The sequence below is a fragment of the Lissotriton helveticus genome, chromosome 7, assembly GCF_964261635.1.
Source record: "Lissotriton helveticus chromosome 7, aLisHel1.1, whole genome shotgun sequence".
Taxonomy (NCBI): domain Eukaryota; kingdom Metazoa; phylum Chordata; class Amphibia; order Caudata; family Salamandridae; genus Lissotriton; species Lissotriton helveticus.
The window spans coordinates 1714288187-1714308314 of record NC_136068.1 but is presented as its reverse complement, the minus strand read 5'-3'; the positions used below and the strand labels follow the sequence as shown (position 1 = coordinate 1714308314).

Sequence of the window (20128 nt, the reverse complement as noted above, 5' to 3'; positions counted from 1 at the left end):
AATCTACTGCAGGATATTGATTTCAGCTCAAAATTCACCAAGACGAGTGTTAATACAATGTACAGAATAAAAACAGTAACTAATTAAGGGTCTCGTACAAAGGGTTTCAGCGTTTGCAAATGCTAAAACCCTATATTAAATGTACGAAACCCATTAAATGATTCAGCAGGGACTCCCGGAAATTTTGGGCCCTTGTAAATAATGGGATAGGGGAACTCAATAAAGCAATTGAACCTAACATTGCCCCCGCGGTTTGGGAGGCCCACTTTGGGGTACTTTATCAAGACATTAATTCCTGCCCTGACATAGCTCTGCAAGCGCCTCTGGGCTCCCAGGTTTTTGGCATGGAATTATCCCTGGGGGAAGTGGAGGCTGCCCTGGAGCATTTACCATTGGGGAAGGCGCCAGGTCTGGATAGGTTACCCGGGGATCTTTTTAGGCATCACCCGGACATCTGGGGTCCATACCTTCTCATTCTTTTTAATGCCATTCTAGGAGGTATGGCGATCCCCGGGTCATGGCTGGGGGCAGAGATTGTACCAATCCACAAGAAGGGATCTACTCTGCTCCCCGCCAACTACAGGCCTATTAGCCTAATAGATGTGCCCCAAAAGCTCTTTGCGCGCCTCATTCTAAACCATCTGCTAGACTGGGTGGAGGACAATGACATCATGAGCCCCCTTCAGGCTGGCTTCAGGAAGAACACGTCGACCATGGACCAAATCTTTCGCCTCCTTCTCCTATATTGGAAGACTGTAACGCTAGAGGGAGGACGATTGTACATGGTCTTCGTGGATCTGAGGTCAGCCTTTGACCTAGTCCCCAGAGGGAAGCTATGGGAGGTTCTGCAGAAGCTAGGAGTACCTCCCCACCTTCTTAGTATCATCATCAGGTTGCACGAGAACAACTTTGCACAAGTAAGGTGTGGGAGGGATGGGAAGCTCTCGGGTAAATTCCCGGTCCGTCGAGGCGTCAGACAGGGCTGTGTCCTGGCCCCGACCCTGTTCTGTCTGTACATCAACAGCGTCATTCAACATCTTGACGCTGTTAAAGACAATGATGCCCCGCTTTTGGCAGGCAGGAGGGTCCCGGCAATAATGTTTGCTGACTATACCCTCCTGCTTTCCAAATCCCCATGGGGATCCAGAGGATTGTGGATGGTTTTGGCCTTTTTTGTCGCCAACATGGGTTGGAGGTGAACACGGAAAAAACTAAGTTCATGATCTTCAACCCCCCCACCAAAACTAGACCCAATCCCAAACTGGGGGAAACTAGTCTTGAGAGGGTCTCGACCTTTATATATTTGGGGGTATCACTTCAAGAAAACTTATCATGGGACTCCCAGGTAGCGAGATCTAGGCTGAAACTCTCCCAGCTATCGGGCGCACTCTTGAAGGTGGCTAATAAGTCCACCTTTAAGCCTGTAAGCCCGGCCCTGGAAACATACAGGTCCCAAGCGAAGGCAGCAGCCACCTATGGCAGCGAGCTGTGGGGACATAAAGCAGGGAAGGTTATGGCAGGGGTGGAAAATTGTTTTCTGAGACGCCTACTTGCTCTCCCGCAAGGTACGCCACTCCTCCCCTTAAGACTTGACTTGGGCCTTCCCTCTATTGCTGAGGATCTTCTGTCGAAGCCTGTGAAGTTTTGGCACCGGATATGGACCACCGAGGAACTGTATCATTATAGACAGGACCTTATTCATGTTATGAGGTTGGATGCCAACTGTAAAATTCCCTGGCTGGCATTTATCAAGTCGGAACTGTTTAGCTTGAATTTGCCAGACTTATGGGATGACCCAGCTCAGGGCTGTCAAAGGATTTCGCGCAAAACCCTTGCCCAGCTGTACAAGAATAAAAACCTTGTTGACATGGTTAATGCTCATGATAGTGGCACTTTGACGGGACGTTTTATCGAATCCAAAAATTCTTATGTGTTTGAACCTTTTATGGATTTTATCTTTCCTCTCTTGGCGAGGAAACTGTTCCTGCAATGGAGGTTTGGTACACTCCCTACTAAAGTATTCACCTATAAATGGTCTGCAGGGGGTGACAAACTCTGTCCATGCTGTAAAGCTCATGACGAAGATGATCTGCACATAATGTTTTGTTGCCACGCTTACCGGAGCCCGAGGAGGCGCTGGATAGCACCCTTGTGTCGGAACTTGGGCTTCAGGAAGTACCCACAGGCCTACAGGGTCATGAAAACCAACACTCTGGGCCACATTGTGTTCGCGGTTTCTAAATTTTTAATGGCAGCATGGATAATAAGGAAGAAAATGTCCGCCTGACTTATATTACCTCGTATCCCTTACCATATGCAGGTCCAGTAGGATCTTTTATTTGTAAATATCGTGTTTTAAATGTATGTACTGTTTTTTACTGCATCTTTTATGGCCCATGTGGCCGAAATAAAGAATTTTTGGAATTGGAATTGGATTCAGCAGAGCTTTTCTAAATTGTTAACTAGGTTTAAGAAACTATTAGGGATCCCTATTTGGAAAAGGAGGTTTAAGGGTATCCCTTTCAAATACTGATTCATTGCGATATGTTTTAATATTTTATGGCCGTAATTTGGTTGCAAAACATTCATTTTACCACCAATTTAAAAAAGATGATAAACCATTTGCAAACAGGAAGGGGTCCCAAGGGACCCTTTATCTTTTTTGAATATTGGGGGAAAAACTTAGCTGTGGGCAGTGGTCTATGGAATGAACGACTGCATAGTCAAAGTTTTGTGTAAAGTTTCTTATTCATTCTATTAAAAACATCAGGTTTCCTTTGAGGAAAACTAGCTGAATTAAAAAAAAATAGGTTAACTAGAAAGCAATCACAGACACGGTAGTCCGCTGACCCCAGCAGTCCACCATGCCTGTGACATTGGGAATTTTTAATAGGATGCGATTTGCAACCTGCCATATGAATATTGATGATGCAGGTCGCATTGCAACCCTCTATGATTCTGTATTTTGTGAATCTACAAATTAGTACATGGGCCAGTACGCAAAATGCCAGTGGATTCAGTATAAGTCCGGGCACAAATTGCAACCACTTTTACCAAATCCATTTTGGTACATTCCAAATGAGAATTCACAAATGGTGAATCGTTATTAGTCGCAATTTAAGATTTATTGTTTGGGATCTGTTAGATATGGGGATGTCCAGTTGGCAGCGGCTGGCGCAGAGGTACAAATAGGGATCCTTTTTCCAAGTCAGAATAAGGGGGGCTACACCGTTTGATAACCCCTGCTCAACCCTGTGGTAACGTAGCACGAGCAGACAGGCCTATCTCAGAGGCAGTGTGTGAAGCATTTATGAGCATACACAATAACGCAGTGAAGACACTACAAAGGGACACCACACAAGTAGCTACAAAAAAAGAAAAAGTATCTTTATATAGGCTTAACATAAGGCTCAAAAGCGATCAAGAAACCACAATGCATATAATTACAGAATCACTTCAAAAGCAATAAAGTACTTAAAAGCGTGTGGAACGAATTTAGTTCGAGGCCGGGGTCCACGCGACCCGGTGATGCACAATGTACCTGAGATTTAAAGGGGTACGGCACGCAGCCTCACAAGGAAGCCGCGGTGATGACAGGCGGACTCTCAACGGCCACAGCTCCCACCTGTAGCGGTCCGCGGCGTGCACTCACGATAATCCTGGGACGGAACTTAAAGGCGGGCACCCAGCGGCACATGCAGGTGATAACAAGAACCTCGAAGTGGTGACTAGGGTGGACACTCAGCCGCACAGCTCCTCAGCTGCAGCGGCCTACAACAGCAAATGCGGGTGTGAGAAAGTGAGTTTCTGTTGCAGTACCCCCCCCCCCCCCACTTTTTGCCTGATACCTGATGCACTTTTCCTTAGTGTGCCCTGGGTCCCTGCCAATCAGGGACCAAAGGCCTGTGTTCCTTCCCTAAAAACTGTACTAAAGCCTAACCCCAATTGGCATCTCTGGCCACATGTCAGCCCCTAGTAAATGGTACCCCAGGTATCTTGTGACCAGAGAAGACCCCTAAGGGCTGTAGCACTTATTGTGCCACCCTTAGGGGCCCTGTATCCGGACACGCACGCACTGCCTTTGCAGGCTGAGTGTCCTGGTGCAGAACTAAACAAAGAGTCGACATGGCACACATCCCTCTGTGCCATGCCCACAACTCCACTGCCCTGGCATACCTCAGCCACCCCTCAAGCTGGGTGCCCTATGTCAGTGATGTGGGCACAGGTGCATGAGCCCTGTGCCCCTACAGTACCCAGGGCCATTCCTGGGCACTGTAAGTGCAGTGTTGTCATTAAGAAGTATATGGTGCTGAGAGGTTGTCATTACGAACTCCACAGCACCATAATGGCTACACTGAAGGCTGACAAGTTTGAGATCAAACTTCTCAGCACATTAATCCCACACTGATGCCAGTGTGGGATTTAATGTAAAATACACAGAGGGCATCTTAGCGATGCCCCCTGACACCTAACCTACAATCCACGTCTTGTCTGAGAGGCTGCCTAGGCTGCCACACAGCAGACATGTTGCTGGACCCCTGGGTGGAGAGCCCCCGCTCTCCTGGGCCTGCAACAATGCACATCCTGGGACGAGGTGCCAAGCCCGACCCGGGCTCCGGCCATCTTGAAGATGGGGAGCCCTGCCCAATCACAGCTAGGCTCCTGTCCCCCTCCCACAGGAGAGGAGCAGGCTAGGGGGTGTACCCACCCCAGTTCAGGGATTCATTGGTCCCTGCCCTCGCCCTACCTGTAACGCCCCTAAATGTACTATTTAGGGGCACCCTAAACCTTCCTTCCTTAGATCCAGATTACGAAACAAGAAAGAAGAACAAGAAGACCTGCTGCTGAAAAGAGGAAGACACCAACTGATTTGGCCCCAGCCCTACAGGCTGTCGACCCTCGAACCTGCTCCTGCAAAACCCCGGCGTCTCCAGTGTACAGCAACCTCAAAAACCCCGGAGGACCTGACTGCCTTGTGACTCTGACCACCTGGGTCTCCCACGAGCAGTGGTACTGCTCAAAGCAAGTAACAAGCCCTTGCATCAGCCCGGAACCGCGAACCCTGCACACTCTGCACCCGCCAAGCCTGGCCTGTGCTGGATTGAATCAAGACCCCGAGGACGTCCCCCCCCCCCCCCCCCCCGGCGATTCTGACCTAGAATCCAGTGCCCAAGGACCCTCCTCGATGACCCCGATGACGCATGCAGCCTCAGGACAAAGGACCCCTCCAACCGCGACCAGCCGGGGGCAAGATTTCCCGACCTCAAAAGACACCCCGGCGCCCCACGGCCCCCTGGGCCCAACTCCTGGGTGCCTACGTATCCATTAAAATCCCAATTTACCCCTCGAAGTGTTGGTCGCTCCAGAAGATCCTCCGTCCCAGAGCCTGCAGCCTTTGTTCCCTTTTCAAGATCTCCATTGAATAATATCGAGTGCCCCGACGGCTCAAAAGCACCCTGACTGTTTTTCTCTGAAATTTCTTCTAAGTGTCGATATTTGCAAACTAGAAATCTTCCTTAAAAATCGTACCAAATACAAAATGTAATTACTTACCTGTTTTAGGTAGAGGTCCCAGTGCTGAACCTAGGAGTCCAGGATTGGATTACAAAAGTAACGAGAACCTACTTTACCTGTGATTTGAATTTCCTTCCATAGAATAACATTGCTAGTTTTTCACTGAAAAGTTTGTCAACTTTGAAAATACATTTATAGTCTTTAAAAAGCACAACTGTAACCAACACGCTTTTACTTAACTGTTTACAGCTTAGGTCCCGGAACTGAATCCAGGATCGAGACCTGTGGTTAAAAAAGCAATCCTTAAAGTAATCAACTGCATTTATATAAGAAAAACCCATTGAGCTCAATGTTAAATTGTGTTTAGAATTGTGTTGCCTCCTGCAACCACTGTAGCTATTGAACTTACAAAGTCTATTGCCTTTCTGCAAAGTAATTACCTAAAGTCTCTCATATTGAGAAAAGTATATTTTGATACCTGTTCTAAAATAAAACAATTATATCTTTTGATATATAAAGAATTAGCCTAGAGTTCAGTTCTTGGGTGTGTGAAACCATGTGCCTTACTGCTCAACCAAGCTACTACTTTAGAGAGTAAGGTCATATCTTACTTTAGCCTCTGTTATACCTCTGGAGACTGGGGACTCTATGCACACTGTACCTTACTTTGCTCCAGTTTGTGTGTGTGTGTGTGTATATATATATATCACAGCGAATGCGGGCACTCGGTGGCACAGCTCCTCAGCTGCAGCGGGCCACAATAGCGCTAGCAATGATTCTCGTAGCACAGCGAATGCGGGCACTCAGCGGCACAGCTCCTCAGCTGCAGCAGCCCACAATAGCGCTAGCAATGATTCTCGTAGCACAGCGAATGCGGGCACTCAGCGGCACAGCTACTGAACTGCAGCAGCCAGCGATAGCGATGATTCTCGTAGCACAGCAAATGCAGGCACTCAGTGGCACAGCTCTTCAGCTGCAGCGGCCCACAGTAGCGCTAGCAATGATTCTCAGTTCTCGTCCCCCGCCTCACCTGCAAGTAGGATCCCCTCAGATAGGAATACGGACGGCTGATAGGTGAAGTCTAATGTCCCTGAGACTTCAGCAGGAGGCAAGTTCAAATCAGGCCCTTGGGTAGTTGCTTCAGCAAGATGGATGAAAGTTTTCAGAGTCCTTTCCCTCTAATTACACGGATAGAGGTTCGTCTTGACATCCAGAAGTAACACACCGTGCTGGGGTTTCAGCACAGATCTTTATACCCCAAAAGTATTTGTTCTCAGAAAAGGCACAAATCACTGAACCCAGCCAGAACCAGTTTGGTGTCGTCCTGGAACACTTTATTTACGATGCTCATCCTGCCTTTCAGGGAGAGGGGGGTCAGCCCTCAGACGCACAGTGGGAGGTGGAGCCATCATTCACCTTGCCAGGCACTGACCTGCTGAGATCAAAGGGTTACCACTCTCCATACTCCAACTTCAGATCTCTCCATCTAATCCTGGTCGGTCTCAGCCTGCCCTGCCCTCCAAAACCAGACAGCCAAAACACATAACAGCAGATCACAAGGGAAGGCTTAGGCAAGAAAATACCTACTTCCCAAAATTTGTAGTTTTAAACACGGAGGGTAAAAATAATCATCACTAAAAGATGCACGTTCATATTTGGAGCTCAGGCATACTAAATTCGACTTTCCTATCATGTTCCTTGGGTCAATTAGGATGATACCAATTCATACAGTAAATTTACAAATAGGGAGCATTCGCGCTGTGGCACTGAATGGCAGTGGCACAGCGCCCAGAGCATCTAACACCAGCAAACACAGAGGAGACCAAAGCGAAAAATGGAAGGGAGACCCACGCCAATGGTGCCAGGTCTAACATGATCTTTGTGCAGGAGGCCCTCAGTTTTACACTCTGGCAGCAGTAGCAAATGTGTTAAATTGAATATGTGCAGAGAGAAACGGATCAGGGCTAGAAAGAAATGTTATATATTTGGAGACCTCCAAAAAAATATAGGCATAAGGAGAGTTAAAGTGGATATCAGCAGTGGGGGCTAAGAAAAAGGCAAGCTGAAGATATTCATGGGAACAATGCCCTTGCTTATGGCACCAGACCATAAAAACTCAAAAGAACAGCTAAGCAGATAAAAAGTTTCGGTATTAGAGCATTTCAAACGATAGCAGATATTTTAAAAATCTTAATGATGGACAGGTCTAACCGATGCCATCAAAAGTCGCTACACGAAATCTAACAAGGGCAGTAACTGGCTTACAGGACTAATTACATTATACCTGCAGGATGTAAGGTCGTGGGCTCTAGGCCCACATACTTTGTAAATAAGTTACACAGACACTTAGGTATAGTACTTAGAACTGGCCATGAGCAGGTGCACTCGGGCTCTTAAATTGGCAGTCACTTGATCAGTGAAGCCTGTGTTGGATGATTGTGGGGTGGATGTAAGGGCCACCCCTCGTGATGTTGGCTGGTTAAAACACTAGACTGTGTCCAGCAACACACAACATTCCTCCCAAATGTTATTAAAAACAAAAAACACTAACCTGTGGGAAGGGATGAAAAACAACACTTAAGTCTCACTTATTCTCCTTTTTGCTGCAGTCTTTTGAAAAAGTGTTGCATCATATAGCTAATTGGTGGTGGAAGCTTGATCACGAGTTGATGCTCCCTTTGATACTTAAAATATCTGTAGGTTTTGTATCTTTTTTTAATTGCTTTAATAGTGTGATTGCACACTCTTTACGATTTCGGGAAGGAAATGTGGAGTAACTGAAGTGTTTGCGTTATTATGTTATGAAAGTCTTACTGCAGCCTGTACAATAATACTTGTTTTTAAGCTTGGAGTTCTGAATCGAATCGGGTCTTACTTCCTTGTTTTGCTTGCAGACTTTTATTGCGAGTCACCTGTTTTGAATTGTTTGGCTTGAGTTTCAAAATCCCTCCTTTGATCGCCCTTACAGATTCCCTCCCTTGACCATAAACTGACACAGCATTCAATCGTGAAAAATGAATCTCGAAAGAGTGCCTAACGAGGAGAAGCTGAACTTGTGCCGGAAGTACTATTTGGGTAAGTCCTTGAGAGATTTGGGACAGGGGCCGTGTTCAGTATAGGTGAGATGGTACGCCCAACTGTGGTAGAGAGCTCGACTCCATTCCCCAATGGCATCACAAGTAGCGTGCAGCTTGATGGACAGGAGAGTTTACTACATCAATGTTAATGAGAGATTGGGGCAGCACGGTCCACGCATAGGCTTTGTAGGATAAAGAACAGGAATAATGAGCTATGAAGGAGAGCCAGGATTGAAGGTCTAGGGAGGATGGTGAAGAGGAGAAAGACGCAAAAACCAGCAACCACACATTTAAATGTTGTCTTGGGAGCAAGCCAAGAGAATGCGGTATGGCTCATTTAGAAGCCCAGAACCTCAAAAGTGTGAAACTCATATTCTCCTGCAGCGCAGTAAATGTAAATGTATAGGCCTTTATATAGCGCACTACTTACCCGTAGGGTCCCAAGGCGCTTCGACCGCTGCGAAACCCTTCCTGGCTTCCCTGAGAGATGGTCCCTTAATGGGTATCTCCAGGGTGAGACCAGGCATCCCCGGCGGTCTGGTGGGGCCGTTAGTGAAGATGAGGCAAGCTAATGCCCAGAGTTGCCGAGTGTGAACGCTGATCAGAGTGGGCACCGAGGCGAGAGAATTATCGAGTCCGCTGACCCTGGTCCAGAAACCTGCCGCGCTGGGAATCGAACCCTGGTCCCGGGCCGTCCTCTGCTCTCGTGTCTGCCGCCTCTAACCAGTGAGCCACACTACTTCACTCAGTAGAGAAATAGGAGGACCAATTTTACAGCCAGCTACCTTCTAACAGGGTGGCGACTGGGTATTCAGTGCACAGAATACAAAGGCTGCTACCTTTATGAGCAGAAAACCCTTAACACCTCTCTAGGGTACTGGGGATTGTTATGTTATGCAGATTTGTAGAGCACCCTTTTTACCCAGGAGAGTATCCTGGCTTGGAGCAGGTGTGTCTAGCAAGACCTAGGCCCTAGTGGACAACTTGAAAGCATGCTTATGTAGTGTGTGGGTCTGGGGGGCCTGGGGGCGTCACTGCTCTGATCTTTCTTTTTACCCTCTTTCTCATTCACAGGAGGTTTTGCACTGCTGCCTTTTCTCTGGCTGGTGAACGTGTTCTGGTTTTTCAGGGATGCGTTCCTGAAACCTGCATTTACGGAGCAGCCACAGATCAAGGGCTGTAAGTATGTGAACCCACCAACTAGGTTTTTGTCTATGGTAGGTGACTGAGGGGCAGAGTTTTGTGCTAAAACATGTAGCCCATTGGTCCGTTTTATCTCCCCATGGAAGGGAATGTGTTCAACACCAACAGCCATATCCCTAGTAATCACCAGCTGCAATACTGCCTCCTCGTGGAATTCGAGAAGTGTGCAAGAGACCAAAGGGCGCAGCAGGAATTCACTGTGCTGTGGAGTGAGTATACCATCTTAGGCTGTGCAGTGTTGCACTGCAGCAATAGTACAGTCATCTACTGCCTCTGCTGGGGGGGGGGGGGGCACTGCTGACATTACTGTAGGGGTACCTGGATGCACTACTGGAATGGTCACTGCTCATACTTGTGGTGATGATTGGTACACCACAGACACTACTTTCTCCATCTTAATCCTGGATTGCACTCCTACTTCTGCAAGTGCAGCAGAACAGTTAGTTATTTACTTTTTTACTTTATTTATAAAGTTTTCTATAGCGTGAACTGACCCAAGAGGGTATCGGAGCGCTTTACATTTAGGATCGTTGCGTTACAAGTTACATCAGATACAATAGAGGGTCACGTGTGTGCATTCTAATTAAAACAAGCTTCCCCTGGACCTCTCATTAGCCCTTGGACAGGAGTTCAATTCTTCAGAGTCTCCTTCTATGCGGCTTCTTCCAATTAAAAAAACACAGCTGGTTATAATGAGGGGCGAGTTGGCATTTGAGGGGCCCATCCTCCAATGTTCATGCTTACCAGACTGGCTCCTCGGCTTATCACTGCAGAAAGTGTTTTCACCTGGCTAGTTTCAGTTATCTGGGGCTAGATTAATTTTATATCTGAAGTCAGGAAAGAAGTCCATGATTGTTTTCACTCCGATTGCCAGTCGACAATTCAAATGATTCCTTTTTTTTTTTTTTAACCATTTTTTATTGACAAATTGATTAGGAAGACATAACTGTGTACATATAATAAAAAAAGCAATTGTTTACAAAATGAATGTAACTTGCTCCCTAACGGAGATTTGTTTCAGTTTCCACTTGGACCACATTGCAACGTAGTTCAATTATTCATACAAAAAAACAAGAACAGTAAAAGTATAATTATCAGCAACAGCAAAGTATCTATCCAACAGAAAAGTTAAGCAACCAAAAAGTCTTCAAAGAAAGTCACCCCAAATTTCCTCAAATTTTTTTAGTGAGCGAACTCCTCTAAGTTTGGCGAGACCTAACTCCATAGAGTGAATTTCAGCAATTAGTGACCACCATTCCCAGATGTTAGGGGGTTTGGGACTGATCCAAGCTCTAGCCAATGTGAGTTTAGCACAAGAAATAAGAATCGTTATCAAAGCAGATTGGGGGAGGGAGACAGGATAGATATCAAGTAATACTATTGGTACAGTGAGAAAGGGTAAAAAGATCTTCTTAATTTCCAAAACTTTAAGTATTTCCCCCCAAAAATCCTTTAAAGTTGGGCAAGAGAACAGCATGTGTCCTAAGTCTGCTGCGTAGGCGAGACATTTAGGGCATTTGGTACGATCACCTTGGATGTTATTAAGGGACCACTTAGAGATCTTTTCCGGTGTATAGTATAGCATACATGTTGTTCGAAACTGCTGCTACCTTAAGCTGGATGATCGTACAGAATTATTAATATTAGATAGAGAGCATGATATTTGTTTGGGAGTTATATTTAAGCCAATTTTGCTACTCCATTTTTCGGCTAATTTTTGACAATCATCGGTTTTGAGCGCACAAAGATGTTTGTAAGCCTCACTTATCAAAGATTTATTTTTGGTAGAATATAAGCAGTTCCAAATATCACAATCTAGAATGTTGTATATTTGATTCTTCCTTATTAGAAAGTTGTGTATTTGTAGATATTTAAATCTCATTGTTTCCGTCAGATTATACAGAGTTTGGAGTGTATGATAATCTAAAAACCCTTGTGCACCATATAGGTCTCCCAGAACATTAATTCCCTGAGCAGACCATCTAAGGGCCATGCCATCGTTAAAAATCCCCGGAAGACCCGGGTTGCCCCATAGCTGCAATTTCGGATGGTAAAAGGAAGTGTTACAGTAAGATAGAATATTAACCCATATCCTGAAAATATCTTTGGCGGTCTTAAATTTCACCCTCTTGTAGTAGTTAGGGTCGTTCGCTCGGAGTAAAAACATTTTTGAGTCAGATTTTAACATAAAAAAATGAGGAAAAAAAAGTGTCTTCAGTATGTAACAAAGATCGGAGGCGCCTAAAAAATGAAGACCAGAAATACAATTTAACATCGGGAAAGTTTAAACCTCCCTTATCTGTGCTGTTTTTTAAAGAGTTCAACGATCTTCTAGCTTTTTTGTACCCCCAGATAAAGCTGCTAAATATTCCGTCTAGTTGCTTAAAGAAAGAGTTATTTAGTGCTAATGGAATGGAGCGAAAAAGGTATAAAAATGTTGGTAGTACCTTCATTTTGATGAGGTTAATTCTGCCAATTAAGTTCAAGGGCAATCTGTGCCATTTTTTTAGCAATACGGTAGTAGATTTAATTAGTTCGTTATAGTTAAGATTGTTTATTTCTCGTATATTCAATGTAATTTTGACACCTAAGTAAGTGGCGGTTTTACAGATCTCGGGGACTTTTACAGCTGGTGTATGATTAGCTATGATTTGTGTTTTGTTTATGTTTAACTTGTAGCCGGATACTTTGCCGAATTTACGAGCCTCAATATTAATCCCTTGTAATGCCTTAATGATATCAGAAGAATAAATCAAATCCAGCGGGCACACCGCCTACCCTTAATCCAAAAGAACAAAGAGTAAATTCCCACGTCCCTTTCTTATTTTTTTTGGTAATTTTCTATTGAGACAGGCTGTTTGGCAGAAAGCACGACCTAATGCCCCTTTAACTATAGAGAATTTGTCGCTGTTTGTTCGCTCAGATCTTAGTAAAGCCACTATGGACAGATGCTGGGAATTACGCAAACTGATCGACCCAATTAAATCTATGGGGGGGCAAGTTTTTCTCCAGGAGCCTGCACGTCTAAAAGTTATCAAGGGCGGGCTTACACATTTCTTTAATGATACTAAAGAAGCTGAGCAATTTTTATCCGGCTTAAGTAGAAGTTAGACTTTAACTATCATAATTTGTAGCTAGACTCTTGACTATGTCGATACAATAGTTATTGAAAATAAGTCTCAGCTGGCGGGGCCTTCTCTCTTCTTTTGGTCCTTAGGAAAAGTTACTCTTAAGTGACTTTATCTAAAAAGAGAGAGGGGGGGGGAGAAAATGTATTTAAAAAAAACACTTCAACACTTCAGAGATGGGGGTGGTGGGGTCTCTCAGGCAGTCTGCTGTAGTTGCTGCCTCTTCAACGGCAGCAGAAGCTGAAGGGTGGTCCCTCCCCTTTGTGGGTGGGTGGGTGGGGGTTCGCTGTTCTCCGCAGGGTGGGGGGCTGGGGGGTAAAAAATTCGAAAAAGGTGTTTACAATTTGAGGGGGAGACATTCTACTGAAGATAAAAATATAAGTAAATATTCATATCTGTGTGGTCTAAGAAAAATTTCCACTTGGCGTTTCATTATTTGGGTTATTTTGTTTTATAAATGCATAAAATAAAGTGTCTTGCTTGGAACGTCGCGGGGCTTAACAGTAAAAATAAAATACGTCTCGTGTCGGAAGAGCTGAGACTTTATAATCCTCATCTTATACTGCTATCTGAAACGCATGTAGCTGGCAAGGATAAAAAATTACTTTGTCAACTAGGTTATGAAATTGTCAGCTGTTCTACTTTTGAGGCTTCAATCAGAGGGGTGGCAATCCTTAAGGACAAACGATTCAGGGCAGAAACTTTACAAACGGCTCATGATAAAGACGGTAGATGGGTCATTACTCAAATGAACATTGAAAATTACAAATATGTTGTCTGTGTGGTGTATGGCTCAAACCAAGGCGAACCCAGGGTTTTTGATCTAAATATAAAACTTTTAGATTGGGATGGGAGCTCATTATAATGGGGGACTTCACCTGTATCATGGATTACCAACTAGATACTACTAGGCCTGGGAGTTTTCAGCGGATGCGTAAAACTAGAGCCTCAATTTTAGATTTATGCCTTACACATGATATTAAAGATGCTTGGCGGTATCTACATTTACACACTCCTGGCTACACATATTACTCTGCACCTCACAAACTCTGTTCTCGGTTGGATATGGCTCTAGCTAACGCTAAATTACTGAATACTAGCCAAATGGAGGTATGCCCTCGAATTTCTTCAGATCACAACCCCATAATGCTGACTTTTGATACTCCACATACTCGCACGTGTCCTAGACCTTTTTCTTTTCCCAGATACTTAACATCAGACTCTGTTTACATCTCACAGTTCAAAAATCATCTTACTGAATTTATAGAAATCAATCAGAACTCTGCCACATGTAATATGGTCTGGGACACCTGCAAGGCAAGCATCCGAGGATTCACGCAGGGATACGTGCTTAGACAAAACTCTGAACGTCGCAAACTTAGTGAATCCTTGATTTCCAGCATTGCTGCCCAGGAAGCACAGCTGGCTACAGCACTACGGTTAAATCTGCCGACGGTAGTAGAGATAGGCCTTAAACTAAGTCAATTAAAATCTGAAACTAAAACAAAGTTTATTCCAAAAAATAGCTCTAATATACACAAATTTAAGATTGTACAATATGAGGGTGGGGATAAAATTGGTAAAATCTTGGCGTACAAAGTGGCCGAAGACAGAGCTAGTACCATGATTGCAAACATCCGAGGCTCCGACAATAAGCTATATGATCAGCCGCATGACATACTGGAACAATTCGTGGATTTTTATAGGATCTTGTACACTCCCGAATCTATTCCGAAAGAAGCTACTATACAGAATTACTTAGATGAGACTTTAACAACTTTACTTGATACCTCAGAAATAGATTCACTGTCTGAAAATATCACAGGCAAGAACTGCGCCAAGCTATTGCTGCTTTACCGACGGGAAAGGCCGCAGGGGAAGATACTATCCCTCTAGAGATATATCCAATCTGTCTCGAGGAACTAGTACCCTTATTATTATAGGTCATACAATCCATTGGGGCGACTGGGAGGGCCCCCAAGTCATGGAATAGAGCTAAAATAATCTTCTTCCTCAAAAAGGGGAAACCAAAGGAAGAGAGGGGGTCATACAGACCCATCTCTCTGATTAACACCGACGCAAAAAGATTTGCGAAAATTTTAGCTACTAGGCTAGCTCCTTTTATGCCCAAAATAGTCAATCCGCAGCAACACGGATTTGTCACTGGAAGAGATACCACCACTCATGTCAACATGGCCATAACAGCGTTTGACGTGGCTGAGACTGAGTCCACCCCACTCGGCATGATTTTGCTGGATGCCGAAAAGGCTTTTGACCGAGTGGGGTGGGATTATCTCTGGCACGTTATGACCAAAATGGGGTTTAGTGGACATTTTTTAAGGTGGATAAAGGCACTATATGACAACCTCTCTGCCCATATTAGCTATGGGGGACAGACTTCCATAGTGGAGTAGTGTGGCTCACTGGTTAGAGGCAGCAGGCCTGAGAGCAGAAGTGAGCCCGGGACCAGGGTTCAATTCCCGACGCGGCAGGGTCGTGGACCTTGGTCAGCGGACTTGATAATTCTCGCTTCGGTGCTTACTCTAATCAGGTGTTCCACTCGGCAACTCTGGGCATTAGCTTGCCTAATCTCCACAACGGCCCCACCAATTCCGGGGATGCCTGGCTCCACCTTGGGGACTCCCAGCAAGGGACCATCCCACTGGGAAAGCCAGGACGGGTTCCCCAGAGTTATACAGCGCCGGGACGCCCCGTTGCTGGGGCAGCTGTGCGCTTTACAAGTATACTACATTTACATTTACATTTACATAGATTTAATGATTTCCCGGGGCACTCGTCAAGGTTGCCCCCTATCACCTTTATTATTTGCCCTCTCACTTGAACCATTTTTACATTCTCTTCAAGCACAACTCAGAATTGTTCCTTTCAAGTCTAACGAACAGGTACTGAAAATTACGGCATATGCCGACGATATTGCCAATTCAAATGATTCCAATCACAAGTCATTAGACACCTCTCCCAGCTTCCACTCCCCACTCTTCGAAATAGGCTTGTCTTGCTTTTATAAAGGCTTGATTACAAGTCCCAGAATGCAAAGAAAAACGGATTGAATGAGCCGCTTGTGTGTGGCATTGTGCACATTGTGATCTCCTTTCCCTTTCTTTGCTTCATCAAAACTTGTAGAAATTAACCTCTTTGAAATCAATCAATCAGGGTCATGTATAGTGTGGCTACCGTCCGTGAGGGTCTCATGGCACTGTGGAAAGGGGGGCTGCTGGTTGCACTGGGCGGAGGATCATTTGAAGAGCCCAGTCTTGAGGTCCTTCCTGAATTGGGTCAGAAACGCAGATTGCCTGAGGTGGAGGGGCAGGGTGTTCCAGGTCTTGGTGGCAAGGGAGGAGAACGACCTTCCTCCAGTATTGGTCTTGTGGATCCTGGGAATGGAGGCAAGAGCGAGTTGATAGGATGGTGTGTACTTAGAATGTGAGGCGGTGGTTCAGGTATGCTGGTCCTTCGTCAGGTTGAGCTTTGTAGGTGTGAGGGAGGAGCTTGAAGGTGATTCATTTGTTGACTAGGAGCCAGTGGAGTTGTCGGAGGTATTACTTGATGTGGCTGCGGCAGGGGATGTCTAGGACCAGTCTGGCAGCAGCATTTTCAACAATCCGTAGGTTCTTGAGCTGTTTCTGGTTGACTCCGGCGAAGAGTGAGTTGCCGTAGTCGAATCTGCTGGTGATGAGTGCGTGGGAAAAAGTCTTCCTGGATTCTGTGGGGATCCATCTGAATGTCTTTCGAAGCAGGCGGAGCGTGTTAAAGCAGGCTGAAGAGACTGCGTTGATTTGGTGGTTCATAGTGAGCGATGAGCCGAGTGTGATGTCCCAGGATGAGTAATTCTATCTTGTCCTAGTTGAGCTTGAGGCAGCTGTCTTTCATCCAGGTGGCAATGGCCTACATTCTACTGTGGAAGTTGATTCTGTTGGTTGTGTGTTCATTGGTGAGGGAGAGGATCAGTTTGGTGTCGGTGACGAAGGAGACAATGTTGAGTCTGTGGCTTCTGACGATGGCTGCGAGGGGGGCCATGTAGACATTGAAGATGGTTGGACTCGGGGAGCAATCCTGCGCAGCTTATTCTTTCTTCTTTTTGAATAGGTTTATGGGATGTGTAGTCCTTTGTGGGTGGGTGCTGCACTGGAGTCCTTCACAGGGGCAATGGGTGGTGCCAACGTGTAGTCCAGAATCTATGTCTGTAATGGTCCCTGTTTTAGGTCCTGAACATGTAATCATCTTAGTTCCATCCAGCTATCATTAGTTCTGCAAGTGCAGTGGCCCTGTAAGCCAGGGGTATAAGAGGCTCTACTTGCCCCCAGGCATGGTTGTCATTTATTACTCAGCCTGTGGGTGTGGGGCATTTGCTTTCTTGCAAGATAACTAATGGCACGCTTTGGGGCACTCCACCTGGCCTCCCCACCACCCCATCTCCAAACCTGGAGCTATAGAAGCTGCTCTGCTGCAGATCTCACATTTGTGACCTGCACGTTCCTGTCCCTCCTCAGGGGCTGAACACACTGCGATCTCTCCAGGCTGTTGTATACATGAGATGCATGCGGTACTACCTGAAGACAATCGGACCCCACAATCCACTTTTATTTTATGGAGGATTGAATAGGGATTGTAATGTTAGCCTTTAATTACCCTTACCCATATTTTATTTCACACGCGTTTATGAGGACCTCTTGAAGCAGTTCTCATACATCTAATGCAGCAGGGTGTGAGATTGAACTATACGAAATAATGGAGAATTGAGGTGCCTTTGTTTCTGTTTATTGTACAAATGTTCATGGTGCATATATCTTACATAGTGCGACATGCCTCCGCGCCAGAGCATTAAGGACAATGCAGAAGCAATCCGGTGCCGGAGAGGCACAAAAGGAGGTGGTTAGGGAGAGTAATAGTCTGCCGTAAGGATGGGGAAGAAGAAATAATTGAGCTGGGTGTAAAGTAGAACATTGGGTGCAGAAAGGGTACCACTGTGTGCCGCTTACGTTATTAGCACACACAGCGCTCACTCCAGATGTTTGCTCAGATATTTTCCTCTGTGTCCTATATAGAGGGTGTTGAACAGATAAAACACAAAAATACTGTGTGCAAGAGCTGTGGCTAAACGTTTTGACGCATTTTTTTCGTCTCGACTACCACAAAAGTAATGATTGATCACGGTGTCAGGTCTGTTTGTGGGCAAACAGCATTTGAACCTGAAGAGTTGTGTTCCTGATATTGCCATGATGTTGAAGCCACGAGCCTGGAAGCATAGGGAAAAAGGAAGGCCCCGAGTTCCAGGCAGCCCTGAAATGGTGGTTCTTTGGATGGTTCCTGAGGCCAGAAGAAGCAGGAGGAGGATTCATTCTACTGGTTCATGTAAGACTGGCTTTTGTAGATTGTGCAGGAGGCATGTTCTTCCACTGGTGTCATGTCTTTTTTGATTCATGTTATTTATTTTTGCGTGCTCGTTCTCTAGCAGAGTGCCTGCATTGTTTCTCTACACTTAGAAGATGCCATTTAGGCTTCTTATTGTATCACCTTGGTTGTCAAAGTATTTCATTTTTTGGTGCTCTGGTGATTTTGTCTGCTTTGTTGTGTGGACTGATTTTACACTATGTGTTAACAGGATTTTCTCCCGGTTTTTTTGTGACATTTAATAATCCGACTAGCAGTTTAATATCTCAAACTATCGGTGGAGTCATAGCGCTAGACAAGATTTTTTAGTTCGAGTACTGTAATCGCAATTTTTGTATGAGCAGAGAAACGATGCAATTTCAACAAAAAAAGCACAAGTTGCTCCTTTGTAAATGAGTTACAAGAAGTGTGTTTTAAATATACTAAAATGGAGTCACAAGAAATGTATTACTTTGAAATATGCAAGGAACAAATGTATGTGTGGCTGGTGTACTTTCCCCATGTTAATTGGCTTTGTCTTTAGCAGTGAGTCTTTACTCTGTGTTCCTGATGTGCATCCAAATGTTAAGCCAGGTATGTTTACAGTATTTGTTTGTACGATGACCTCAGAAGCCACTTATCTGGGGGAGTTAGCGGATGTGTATGCAGGAAAGGAGGCACTTTTAAAGCAGTGACAGGGTTGGCACTATCACGTACAACCCGGGTGACACATTGTAGACCGTACAACTATTATATATATTTTTTTGTGTTTGCTTTCCCAGATGTGCAGCGCTCTGCCATAGGCCTCTTCTTTTGGGTGGTGATTTTGACTTCCTGGATCACTGTTTACCAGCTGCACCGGGCTGACTGGGGGGAGACTGGAGATTACCTGTCTTTCACCATACCATTGGGCATTCCTTGATGTTCGGTTAGAATATGGCACCCCAACTCCTTCCACTGATGAGGCCCAACTCAGCAGCCGCTCTTCTCCTTGGACCCGCGTGAGCCCAGTATCCAGGGAACATGGACCAGCACAGTCAGGAAGAACTCTTGTGTTGTACCCTTTTTCCGACTCATTTAAGAGGCCAGGCCTCCGCAGTCGGCACTAGAGACTACATCTTTGAGGCTGCTACAACGACTCCATGTTCCTGTGAACTTTGCAGCAAGGACCCCAGAACAACTTGAGTGATTTTTCTTTCCCACGTGTGACTAACCTCCCCATTTTCCTTTTTTACTGAAACCACTGGTGGCAATTGAAATAAAGTTTAAAAGAAACAGGCCCATATGCATCCTTTCTGTACTGGTTCCCTTGCTCTGTTGTGTTTGCATTTGTGTAGCACCTCAAAGCCTTGGCCAGGCGCCATCGGCCATTTTGTTAGAGAGGTTGCATGCCACTTTGCTGGTTGTGTTTACACGGAACAGTGTGTTCTTAAAGGTATGACCTGTGTAAGAAGTGTTTGTGATATGACCATAAAGGTTCTCTTATTGAAGTTCTTGTACCTGCTCTTAAGCATGTGTGGAGAGTAGTGAGCGATAGATTGGTAAGTTTATACATGCCACCTACAGATTGCAAGAGACTGGTTATGGCAATGTGTTGCATCCTACCAAAGGAACCAAGGAAAAGCCTAAAGTCTCACATATTTCTTGCAGTGTAAGTGACCGAAAGAGCAAAGGTGAGCTTGTAGCCAGGCAGAGAATGTGCTCATTGTTCTTTGAGCCGCACAGGTGCTCCTTAGGGGACATCAAATGTAGCATTGGAGCCTAAAGATGTCCTTGTCACCCAACAGATCTGTTTGCACCCGTAAGACTTTGAAC

General features: G+C 45.3%; 1 protein-coding gene across 2 annotated transcripts in view; it reads left to right on the top strand.

Moving 5' to 3' along the window:
* PSENEN (presenilin enhancer, gamma-secretase subunit) overlaps nt 1–19591 on the top strand; it is a 42150-nt gene extending 22559 nt beyond the window's left edge. For both annotated transcript variants that reach the window (XM_078655411.1, XM_078655412.1), the window contains 3 exons: nt 8483–8589; nt 9666–9770; nt 19096–19591. In XM_078655411.1, coding sequence (XP_078511537.1) covers nt 8529–8589; nt 9666–9770; nt 19096–19235 — 306 coding nt within the window. In that variant the 5' untranslated portion in view covers nt 8483–8528 and the 3' untranslated portion in view covers nt 19236–19591. The remainder of the gene's footprint in view (nt 1–8482; nt 8590–9665; nt 9771–19095) is intronic.
* Nucleotides 19592–20128: the final 537 nt, after the last annotated feature.